Raw genomic sequence first — 12,663 nt, 5'->3', positions numbered from 1 at the left:
GTACAATACCTGGATGACACACTTTTAACAGATTGATGTTTCAGCTCGGTGTGATTTGATTTTTGGAAGTCTGATGCAGTTTGTCACTTCTATTTCTAGCAAACCCCTTTCTTAAGAACCTTAAAGTCAAGCTTGAGACACCTTTCTGCCGTTTTGGTGTGATTTTTTTTTGGTAAAATTCAAGACTGCATTAGAGGTGGTTGAAGACAACTCATCGATACATCACTGAGCTGCGAAGTGAGGCGGTAACAGAGCTGATAAGGTCAATATATTGAAGACTGAGCTGGTATTGTGGCTCAAGTGTGTGATCAGGCAGCCACGGGATTAGATTAAAAGATGCCCACCACGCATTTGATGTGCAGTGCCCCACGTCAACACTGCTGTGTTACAACCCTGACCTCCTTTGCTTCCTTGATGCCATCTTCATTTATGAAACACACATCTTTGCGAAAAGACGTCCCTCCATTGGTGATTTATGAACAACTAAAGGCATAAAGATGGGCTCGTTTCTATGACTGTCCCAGAAGCATTTCATACTTCTTGTTGTATTTTTTTTCTTTAATGCACAACTCTGGCACCTATTTAAAAATTCAGTGCCGCCTTTTACCACTGTTTCGATTTATGTACTATGTCACCATAGCCATCACTTTTATTCTCACTTCATGTTTACCAGTAAATTGCCCAAGTTTGATCTTGCTGAGATGTAGCAAAGTTGTGGATGGAAAATGTCCATATCCACATTTTGTTTGTACTTGCTGTGTTTGGATCATTACCAGTGTCTAACAGATTTTTGCCCAGTGTTACCATTTTCTCATAAAATAGAAACAAGTTTTAGTCTTAAAACTTGGTCCGTTATACATTGTGGCATATTTGTGTTTGGCAAACAATGGTAGAAGGCTTGTACCAACTCCTATTGCTAGAATTGAAATAGGTATCTGTTGAGCAGGCCTGCTGATATGCTGTAAATGTAGATTACTGGAGAATTTATATGACATGGTTAATCAGATACTCATGTGATTACATTATAGCATTACAACTATTTTCCAGTTTGTATTGTTTAGTTTTTACAGGTCTATATTTACAATCTTAGTAACAAATATTATCTTCTACTTTATAGGACACAAGTATGTGTACAAATAAAACTCGACTATAAAAGAATTATTGTATTTTCCGAACTACAGGGCTCACTTGATTATAAGACGCACTGTCAATGAATGGTCCATTTTCGGACTTTTGTCATATGCAAAGCGCACCGGACTATAAGGCGCATCGTCATGCGCCTCCCAATTTTTGTAACTTTGTGCGGACTGCGCGCGCCGCACTCCATTCAAAATGGACTATTTCACTGCTCTAGCGGAGCTGGTTCGCCTGTACCAGCATTTATATGATCCCTCTGTCAGAGATCACAACGATAATCAAACGGTTCAAAACTCACGAAAGGATACTGCACCGACGTAAGCGTCAAGTATAAACGCCTACACCGCTCGCTCAGGTCCGCGCTCCGTGCGCAGAGCCCTGCGCGACCATAACTGAGCCTTAATGCTGCGAGCGGTGCGGCTTTGTATTTTACCAAAGTCATACTAAAACATTACGACTTCTTACATATATAAGGCACTCCGAATTATAAGGCACACTGTCGTTTTTTGAGAAAATTAAAGGCTTTTAAGTGCTCCTTGTAATCCGGAAAATATGGTACATTGAATCTGCTAAATTATAAAATTACAGCTCTAAAAAATGTTTTTTTATTGTACACCTATCAACATAGAAGTGTACCATATGACAAAAAATGTTATTGAAGTGATGTTTTTAACCTGTCTTTAAAAGTTTTAATGTTTAGCATGATTGGCATATAGAGTAACATCAGAAAAACACAATTCCCTTTTAGTAGCCTCATATACCTTTTGCATTTCCTGTGACTTTATTTTTGAAAACCGTAGAGCTAGCACATGCAGCTAACTTTGAGTCTGCTTAACTTCCACCAATTAGCTGTTCTGATATGGTGCATCTGGAGGGAGGGAAGGGGGCGGGATGCACCAGCTGATTCTGGTGCATCCCTAATTTTAGCCAAACACTGTGTGCGCGTGCATGGGCATTTTGGGCATATAACGATATTTACTATTGATGTACATCACAAACTCTGCTGTAATCAACATAACCCTAAATAATGATCAGATCAAATCAAATCAAAATAATTTATAAAACACATTTTCAAAACGACTTTTGTTGTCCAAAGCGCTGCACACGAAACAATGAACAGTAAAAAGACAATACAAAACACAAGAGACCCTAAACACAAACAAAAATAAAACACTTAAAATGTGATAAAACATAAAATAAAACCATTAAAATTATGCAAAAACAGGTCAGCTCTCATGCTGTAATAAAACCCAATGAGTACAAATGAGTTTTAAGATGAGACTTACAAACACCAAGAGTTGAAGCTTGTCTGATATGAAGGGGCAGCTGGTTTCACAGTTTAGGAGCTACAACTAAAAATGACTACATTATAATGGTTTTTTTTTTTTAGTTTTTACTTCAACCTATTGCAGAGAGCCACTTGAAATATTCTACTTGCCCTCAACCACAACCACTGCATTTGCACTCATCAAACCACTTACTCACTTAAGAAATAATTATTACCTCTTAAACAGAGTGGCATAGATCTGGTGAGAGGTGAAACCGCATGCTTCTCAACATACTTCATGAAGAAAATGACATAGAAGTCGGTATGAGTAATGTTGTCTTTAATAAATAATGTTTAATACATCAATAATTTTGTAACAGCCGTAGTGCTCTGTGATTTCAGGGTGTTACGGTGTGGATGGGGAAAGTGACTCAATTATGAGCTCAGCCTCTGAAAACTCAACAGAGCCGTGGTTCTGTGACGCCTGCAAAAACGGAGTGACTCCCAGCTGTGAGCTGTGCCCAAACCAAGATGGCATCTTCAAAGAAACAGATGCTGGAAGGTGGGATACTGCACCACTGTGGTGCGTTGCCATTTCTGAGTGGCAGGACATGTAGCACAGTCAGAAACAAATAACACCTACTGGTCTGAGCGCGGCAGCAGGCGGCATAAAGGCTTTCGGAATTGGACAAATTGTTTATTCACTGCTGAGGGGAAAAAAGGAAGTTGGATTAAAGGGGAGGGAGAGAAAACTTGTAGAGGAATGAGGGAGGGGGATGGAAGGAATAGAAAAGATAGAGGAAGAAAAAGAGCGAGAGAAAAGAGTGTGTTATGTGAAGCATGGAAACTTCAGCCACGTTATCGCTGATAGTGCTCCTCAGCCAGGCTGCTGCCGAATTTACTACTTCACTAGAGCATGAAAAACACAGCAAATTAAACTGTGAAGCGGTTGCTTGCTAGAGATGGATATCTTTATATTGGACTTCGGATTCTCTTCCCTAAAGTCCGCATTTGAAATTGTGTCACACCAAACTGTAGCCACAATCTGGGGCCATACTAATCTATGAGCTCATTTCTTTTTGAAGTCTCTGAACAACTCACTGCAGCCAATTTAAGGATATTACGCTCCCCATTGTCTGCAGCAATTTCTTGTACTAAATGCAAAAATAATCCACAGTCATGTATTTTAATTAGTTGCACAACATTCTTTTAAAATCAGTACATTTAAATACCACCATTTACAACCTACATTTCAACATGAAATATCTATAAATGCATGTTGTTCTTCTCATTATGTTTCAGGTGGGTGCATGTGGTTTGTGCACTTTATGTCCCTGGGGTAGCTTTTGGAGACATCGATAAACTGCGACCGGTGACGCTTACTGAGATGAATTATTCAAAATATGGCGCCAAGGCAAGTTCTCATTTTACATCCCAACTAAGACTGAGTTGGTTGTTCATACTGATTCATGGATATGTCTAAAACTTGTAAAAGCAGGTAACATATCAAGTAGTATTACAGCAGTGTGTGCTAAGCATTTCATATTTAGTTTGAAGTTTTATTTAAATAACCTGTTCAGGATTGTTGGTTAACACTGAGTCCAAACTGCTCAAATTACAAAAGAAGCAATCATTGTTTGAAAGTACATTCACTGTTTTTAACAGTCACACTATTGAGAAAACGTCTACGCACGAGTAAATGACAGAAAAGATTGATCATTAGGATCTAAAAAGAACCACTTTATCCTTATTGCCACCTCAACTTGAAGTCCCGTTGTGTTTGTTCTGTAAAGGAGTGCAGCTTCTGTGAAGATACTCGCTTTGCCAGGACTGGAGTGTGCATCAGCTGTGATGCAGGAATGTGCCGTTCCTACTTTCATGTCACCTGTGCGCAGAAAGAGGGACTTCTGTCCGAGGCTGCAGCCGAGGAGGTAAGAGCAGCAGCACAGATGTTTGAATTTTTTTTTTTTTCTTTTATCATAATTGAGGTTTGAAATGAGACAGGCTAGGTTTGTCTGGTCTTTCTTTAGCCCTTTATTCACCACTAATGAATGAGACATTAATGAAATCACCCGATCTACAGTCAACATCAGTGGGCAGGGTTTAAATAAAAGACCTGGGAGATTCCAAGAATCCCCTTCATCTGAATTCATCCTTTCTCTGTAAGAACAGTTTCATCCTGCCACACTCAGTTTTGGATATGGACAGGAATCACAAGGTATCTCACAATATGTGATACAAAATATTGATGAGGGGAAAAACAAAGCAAAAATACTTTTTGAATTTGTCAGTAACTATCCAATTGTTTAAATATTCAAACCCTCCCCTCACCCTGTCCTGTTTCCCTTGTCCCATCCCCAAGCATAAGACCAACATGCATCAATTCATGCTTCTCACAGGACATGCTTATTTTGTCCTTTACTCATGCAGGACTAATTAAAATAGCACAACAAGCTGAAAGCAGAGAAAGCGGTCTTAACATTCACTAATCTCAGCTGCTGCTTTATGAATTTATAGCCCTTGCCTGTTTCATGTTTTTACTTTAAAAATGGCTGTGTCCACGTAGCTGGGATGTGCAGCGAACTAACATTCACTCGCACGAAGTCCTGCGGCTGAAAAACTGGTTCAGCCTGGAGGAGGATCATGTACTCTGACAGCTTGGAGGTCTTGTAATCCTGAGGCTGCAGGTTCGCTCCCAGGTCGCAGCAGGAAGGCCATCCGGCGTAAAAACAGTTGCCAAATCTTTTGTGCGAGTTTGCTCGCTGTGGCAACTCCTGAAGAAGGGAGCAGCCGAAGAACAACAACATTGATATTCTGAGTTGTTTTTTTTGTTTGTTTGTTTTTGTTTTTCTACCAAGTGCCAGTGGGAAAATAAAAACAACCCGGTCATAACGGTCATAGTAATTCTTAAAATTCCCTCATTTTAAATAGCCTTTGGATATGTGAAAATTACTGCCCATCACTGATACAATATATGATATAGTGTTCACAACACTTGTAATGTTACAATTATGAGATTAGTTATTCAATTTGCAACCTGCATGTTTTCTTGTCTTTATTTAATTTTGAGTGGCACAGCTTTTGCAGCCTTTACAGTAATTTCCCATGGCTGGCCCGCAGCCTGCCTTTTGCTTTCTTCTGCTTGGACTCTTTATGGGCAGACTGTTCTCTTTTTACAGGCAGAAGTTAGCTCATGGATAGGTACAAAACTGATAAAACAATACCATGACTGAGTAGAAAAAAAAAAAAATCTGTGTTACTGTCACTAAAACAGAAAAGTTGAGAGGGAAGACAGAGATTTTCATCCACATTGGATGGACTCCTACTGTTCATGAAGGGTTTAAAACCTGTTGTCTCGCATGCTTAGAGACATTGATGATTGTTTAAAATATGCAGGGCGAAGCATTATTACAAAATTAAGGAAACAAAATTTTAAGCACTCATAACCACTAAAATGTTATGACAGCACAGAAACCAAGTGGACAGATCCATTAGAATTCTGACCCAACAGACCCAGATGTTGAATCGACATAAACCATCTCACAAGTGTCAGGAAGTGTTAAAAACTGCATGGCCGCAGAGGATTTACCTATTTCAAATCTATTTCAATATTTAGTACCAGCCCAACAATTATCTCATAAAGGACGAAGGTTTTTGTTGTCACTATTTTGTCCAGTGGCGGGCGGTGCATTTCGCACTTAGGCCTTCAATGATGTCCAACTTAGTCAATAAATACCTTTCATTATGCCAGCATTTATAACACCAGGACTGGAGAGTAGTTAGAAACACACTTAAGCATTGCATCACCTCAGTTGTGTACGAAATTGCACATTTTAAAAACCAACAAACCCGCATCAGCAATTAAAACATATCTGGTATGCTACTGTCAAAACTAAATAAAATAGAATAAAATAAATAAAATGTTTGCACTCACCAAAACGGCTGTGTCCCCCAAAACACATATTTCAACACAAAATCCATTCTGGGACAGGTTAGCTGGCTCGGGGTCGGCCGTCCTCCTCTAGCCAACTAGAGGGCCTCACTGACACAACTCAAGATCTGATTGGCTATCGCAACTATCTATCAACTATATTTGCCCGTTCACTTACAGTGCACAGACGCCCGCATTGTTCATTATGAAGGCCCGGGCAGATTTCATACAGCCTGGCAACATAAGAGCTGAATTCTGATTAGATTAAAACTCTAACCTAAAAACAACAGCACTGGAAGGAGCATAATATGACATGAAGAGAATATGAATACTTTTAGATATCGAGGGAAAGTAAATAAAAAATTAAATTAACCTTTATCATAATTATGATCATGATTCTTGGTTATGTTAGGCCAGCAGAGAAGGCCTTGCTGGCCCTGATGGCCCACCACTGATTTTGTCCCATCCAGATTTTAGGACCTTAAGATGACTTTAGTTACTTAAACTTAGAATAAGATTTGTTTTCATACGTTTTTATACTTTGGTTGCTCATGCATGTGTTTGTTTTTGTCTCCAGGATATTGCCGATCCATTTTTTGCGTACTGCAAACAGCACGCCGACCGTTTTGACAGGAAGTGGAAAAGGAAGAATTACCTGGCTTTACAGTCTTATTGTAAGGTCTCCCTGCAGGAGAGAGAGAAACAGCTTACTCCTGAAGCTCAGGTAACATTCACCAGTGTTTCTTTCATGGAACTCTTTTAACATTTGGGTCAACACTTTTTTGACTTGTAAAAACGTCACATGGGAGAAATGCATTTTAAACCAACATAGATGAGATGTTAAACGTTTTAAGGTTTCCAAACTGCAGGCAAGAATCTCTACTCGCCTGCAGCAGTATCGAGCAAAGGCAGAGCTGTCCAGGAACACGCGACCTCAGGCCTGGGTGCCCCGCGAGAAACTGCCTCGACCTCTGACCTCGAGCGCCTCAGCCATCAGGAAGTTGATGAGGAAGGCAGAACTGATGGGCATCAGCACAGATATTTTCCCTGTGGACACATCTGATGCCAATGCCAGCATGGATGGACGCAGAAAACACAAGCAGCCTGCCCTCACAGCGGACTTTGTCAACTACTACTTAGGTGAACAAACTTCATCAGCTCCATTCACCACCATTTTGTTGAAGCTAATTCAGCTGAGTTACAACTGTAGAAAAATAAAAGCTCAACAACTGATGCTGATCTAATTAGAGTTTTTAGATCAAGCTTAGAAAACACGTCTGTCTTTACCAGTTATACTGTTAATACAATGTTTAACATCTACTCTGTTTTTCTATTAGACATTTATAGAATAATGCAAAAGATAGTGATAGTTTAGAAGCTTCTTACTTGAGGTGGGTAGAGTTAACCATTTCCTGCCTATAAATAAAAAACAGTAGATTATAATAAGAATCTTTTGAGGGTTTTCATTATAGCTTAGGCCAGTGATCACCAAATGGCAGCCTGTGGGCCATATTCTCTTTTGAGCCCCCCCGGCCTGTATTTCCTTTTTTTTTTTTAAAGCAACCCAGAAACATGGTTGTTGTACTGGTTTAATTTACATTGAATTTAAATTTAAAGCAAAAATTGATCCTCCTGGAGGTTTCCCGGCATGTCCCACTGGAAAGAGACCTTGGGGCAGACCCAGAACTCACTGGAAGGATTATGTATCCTCCTTGGGATCCCCCAGGAGGAGCTGGAGAGTGTCGCTGGGGAAAAGGAGGTCTGGGGTTTTGTCCAGGACCTGTTGCCTCCATGATCCGACCACAGATAAGCGATAGAAGATGGATTGATAAAAATGGTTATAAATAGTTAAAACTGATAAAATGTGTAGGTAAAAGAAACGTAGCTTTTAATAGTAATTAATTAATAATCCATTAATTACCAATGGAAGGTGCTGTGTGTAAATCTCAAACACTATCTTCTTAACATCAAGCTTGACAACTGTGAGGTAGTAATAGTATTAGTAATAATAATAAACATTTTTCCAAAGCTGCGGGAGGGATAGCAAATCAGAAATAGTGACGTAACAGAAGAATACCTGCCGGAAATAAATGACAGTGCTTCAGTGCGTTTGCATTGGCACCTTTAATACATTTAGAATGTTGAGTAAAGACATTTGCTTCCAAAATAAATGTCACCTTGAGAACATACTTCATTAGCCCGCACAGGGCCTATCTGCCATCAGTACACTCTCTCATGTGCTTTTTTTTTCAGTATAAAGATTGTGATCGTGCCATTGATTTTCGTCCTATTATCATTCAGAGCGGAACATGCGAATGATCCAGATCCAGGACAACATCTCTGAGCAGAAGAACTTAAAAGACAAACTGGAAAGTGAGCAAGAAAAACTTCATGTGGAGTACAACAAGGTCAGCAACACATACACTGTCTTCAGATCTTGTGTACATATTTCTTTTGAGTGCTTTTAATGCAGTACTTGAAACACAATATTTAATAGAAACAGTGATTTCTTGAGCAAAAAAATGATCTCTGATTTATGGGGGTTAGCCAAACCTACAGTGTCTTTTAGTAAATGTGCAAATTGTAATGTAGGTTTGGGTTTCTTGGTTTTTATTAACAACATTTGATGTTAAACCTTTTTTTTTCCTTTACTTTTTTACATTACTTTCACTGATATTCAGTTCACCGACTGCCATCCATTGTCTGCAGACAGGAAACGATCAGTGGAAGTGGCTCGTGTTAATCTGTCATCCAGTCATTGCATTAATCAGTTCCCACCTCCAAAGGCAAAAGGACAATAATGTTTGTTGTGTTAGCAAAATAACTCATGAACTACTGAACAGATTTTATTAAAACTAATCATTGGAGTCTTCCTTGTGGAGTCAGCCTTATTCAAAATGGCCACCACAGCTAATGAACCTTAGCAAACACAAGTTTAGTTAGAACAGAGCTAAAGTTTGATGGGGTAGTAATAACTGAGGATACTTCTCAACACATATTCTGAGCGTGAACTTATCTCGCAGCATCAGGAGATTAACATTATTTTCGTGGTTTGATCAAACCCGCTACGTCTCCATCCCTTCTCATCATTAGACCATCTGAGTTTAACACTCTGACATGAAAAGTTGAACTTAGTGATCTTAGTTCAGGCCTTTAATTTTACCCTGAAACCACAGAAAATACAGCCATGGATCAATGGATCTGTGCAAGGTTGTTTGTGCGGTTCAAGTTCAAATAACTTTAAATTAGGCGTATCCTTTGTGAAATTATCCCAAGAACGATAAAAGAAAAAAAATGTTCTGTGCTCTCACGGCACCTTTTCGCAGTGTCATTATGAAATCAGGATTTCACTTTGCCCCGTACCTTACCCCTTCAAGTGTTAATACTCTAACAAAGTAACCAAAATGAAAGAAGGGCGGTGATAATCTTAGCTTCCTTACCCTTTTGAAGAGGTCTGATCCTCTTCTAGCCGGGATTGAGCAAAGGGCAACCCACACTTCTAGACAGGTCGCCAGTCTATTAATTGTTATCTTTTGACTAGTGCTTTCCCTTGCAGGGCTTTTAGCTTTGTTCTATAATAATAATAATGTTAACTACAGAATGACTGGAAACAACAAACAATTATTATTGCAAGTATTTCGCCACATTAGATAATTTTGATGAATTGGATGGCCTCGCTGTGCATACATTGGTTTTCAGTAATATTCTGGTGTTTGACTTATTTTTCCAAACACGTGACCTCTGTGAAGTGACTTCAGCTCCATCCGTCAACGTGAAGAAGGGAATACAAAGACGGAGTAAAAGTCACAGGAGTTAATGTTGCGTACAACTGTGTGGCTTGCGCGTCGTGTTATTAATGGAGCGCATGTTACTAATTGCATTGCTTAGCTGTGTTGGCCTTGGCAAAAGTGCTGGTGAAAAATGGCATTACAAGTCATGTTTTAACTGATACATACTAGGAGATTCCCGAAGAACGAACACATGAAGCACAGAGCTGCAGCCACTGCTCTGCAAAATCTGGTTTAACATAAAGAACAAAAACATTCTGAGCAGCTCAACCTAAAAAAATGAGTCTTTAAAGTTCCCAAATTCTGTTTTCATATTGTTTATTTCTACAGCAATGTCAAATAATGTGGTTATTTTTTTTTTTTTCTTAGGGAACTTGAAAAGAAGCAGTAGATCCATACAGGGTAGTTTCTAGATTGTGCTTAAATGTTCGAGAAGTCAGTGGTATACTAGTAGTAATTAAAGGCCTGGCGTTTCTTGAATAAATGCATGTCACCTGCCACCTTTTGTACCGGTTCATTCAGATTTCAGAGCTCAAATGGGTTGTGAAGGACTCTCAGCTACTACCACACCAGGTTTTGGATCTATCTGTCAAATTTGCTGAGTTATAGCCATTTTTATGTTCACTAAGGTTGATTAGCTGTGGCAGTCATCTTGAATTGGATTGGCTTCAAAAGTTGATCAGTTGTAGATGTTCATCCAATGATTACTTTCTGCAAAATTCAGTAAAATCTGTCAAGTGGTTCGCAAGATAATTTAGGTAACAAACACACACAAACAGACAAGAAGTGTTATTATCCCACCTTCTCCTTTTGGCAGAAGCTCATGAAATCACCATAAGTCATTTTTGTCTTCTCTTGTGTTTTTGTCTTTTAAACAACACTGCTGCAGGCTTTATTTTAATGTAAGTGGCTGTTTATTGGTTTTCTCACATCATGATGCGTTTTCTCTCTTGCTGCAGCTCTGTGAGTTTCTGGAGGAGCTGCTGAATGTGAACGGAGCCCTGCGAAGTGAAGGCCAGGCCATGTGGACTCTGCTGGGGGGCATCGTGGGCCAGGTAGTGCTCCCTCTGTCCGTCATATTCTCCACACACCAAATATATTGCTGAAAATGGTCATAGAAATTTACGTTCCTTTTTTTTTCTTTTTTTAAAGAAGAAGAATTTTGACGGCACATTATCCCTAATGCATACTACACTCTGTAACATATTTAATCCTCTCCTTTTACAATAGCTGATTGACATGTTATTTGCCTTGAAGTCAGACAGGATTCCAGGTAAAAGCTGGCTTTTATGTCTGGTTTCTACAGCAACCTAATACAAAGATGTGCCTCAATTGTCAGTGAATTATGCAATCATTCGGATTTGCAAATTAAAAAGAAACAGAAATGCGATTTTCCTGTTGTTGGCAGTGACTTTGCAGAGTAAATGCACATTGTTGTGTATGCTGACCTGAAATGTCCTCTAGAAATGAGAGCTGACCAACAAATGATCGTGGTTTGACTACAATAAAGACACCCACAGGTTTTTTTTCTGATCAACATGTACTGCCATTAAGGCGATGTATTTTATGCTCCTCCTTCAGGAACACAGTGCCAAGCTGTGTGGGGGCATGCAATACTTTTCAGCAGCATGAGTTTAAAGTAAAAGAGCTTGAGTTTAAATTAACCCTCCTGCCTGCAATCTCGACCTGTCATCCTTTTAAAACACAATATGCAATTTGAAAATGCTGAGTGTGTTTGATGTAAAGTAAAGGCTCGATAAAGTTAATTTGGGCTTCGCTTTAGTGAGGTGTTGCAGCTGTTATGCAAATCTCCTTTGGCTAAACTTAACAGTTTTTTTTTTTTTTTCAAAGTAAGAACAGCTAAATTGTCAATTTCTCAGATGCACTGCAGCTAAAGTCTAATATAAAGTTCTGATATACTTCGGTTCATAATTTGCTTTAATCTAATATATAAATTCACTTTGTGAGTCTTAATATTTAAACTCAGATTAAAGCATTCTGGACAAAATGTTTCTCTAAAAAGGAAAAAATAAATTGTACGTTATTATGCATTATTAATAATCCCCATAATAAACTCCATTTTAGCTGGATGTTAAGCAAATTTAGATTTTTCATTTATTTGAGCACCATATTTACTTGTCTAATGTGGCTGTGTGGTGTTAACAGCATTGCTTTGCCAAAAAAAAAAAAAGGAAAAATCTTGTACTCCTGTCTGAGCAGTTTACTTTACAGCCATAAAGCTGCTGCTCTGATTTTAAAACTCATTTATCTTCTGGTAAAGGAAAACATTATTTAGACATTAAAGTTGTACAGGGAATGTGACTGCTGTTACATTTTCATAGACAAAAAAACTGCCAGAAGGTTGGATTTTAAAAGTTTGATAATTTGGGGCTTTTAACAATTTATTTAAAGTGTTCTTTTTCCAAGGTGGGAACAACATACAATTTCTACGAAGTTTAAAAACAAAAATTAGGTATACAAGTTTGAATTTATTGTTGACTTTCTCTAATCCACAAGGTCAAAGTTGCATATACAGCTTC

General features: G+C 38.7%; 1 protein-coding gene across 4 annotated transcripts in view; it reads left to right on the top strand.

The window, feature by feature from the left end:
- Positions 1 to 12,663, top strand: part of phf14 (PHD finger protein 14) — a 101,003-nt gene that overhangs the window by 19,448 nt on the left and 68,892 nt on the right. For 3 of the 4 annotated variants that reach the window (XM_017430688.2, XM_017430687.2, XM_017430693.3), the window contains exons 5-11: positions 2,807 to 2,966; positions 3,707 to 3,818; positions 4,198 to 4,335; positions 6,913 to 7,059; positions 7,190 to 7,475; positions 8,637 to 8,743; positions 11,083 to 11,178. In XM_017430688.2, the coding sequence (XP_017286177.1) occupies positions 2,807 to 2,966; positions 3,707 to 3,818; positions 4,198 to 4,335; positions 6,913 to 7,059; positions 7,190 to 7,475; positions 8,637 to 8,743; positions 11,083 to 11,178 (1,046 nt within the window). The remainder of the gene's footprint in view (positions 1 to 2,806; positions 2,967 to 3,706; positions 3,819 to 4,197; positions 4,336 to 6,912; positions 7,060 to 7,189; positions 7,476 to 8,636; positions 8,744 to 11,082; positions 11,179 to 12,663) is intronic. The other variant, XM_017430689.2, reaches the window with a different exon arrangement.

Source organism: Kryptolebias marmoratus, linkage group LG5 (assembly GCF_001649575.2).
Source record: "Kryptolebias marmoratus isolate JLee-2015 linkage group LG5, ASM164957v2, whole genome shotgun sequence".
In the NCBI taxonomy this organism is placed as follows: Eukaryota; Metazoa; Chordata; class Actinopteri; order Cyprinodontiformes; family Rivulidae; genus Kryptolebias; species Kryptolebias marmoratus.
The sequence above is the reverse complement of the archived record's forward strand: the minus strand, read 5'-3'. Positions and strand labels throughout refer to the sequence as shown.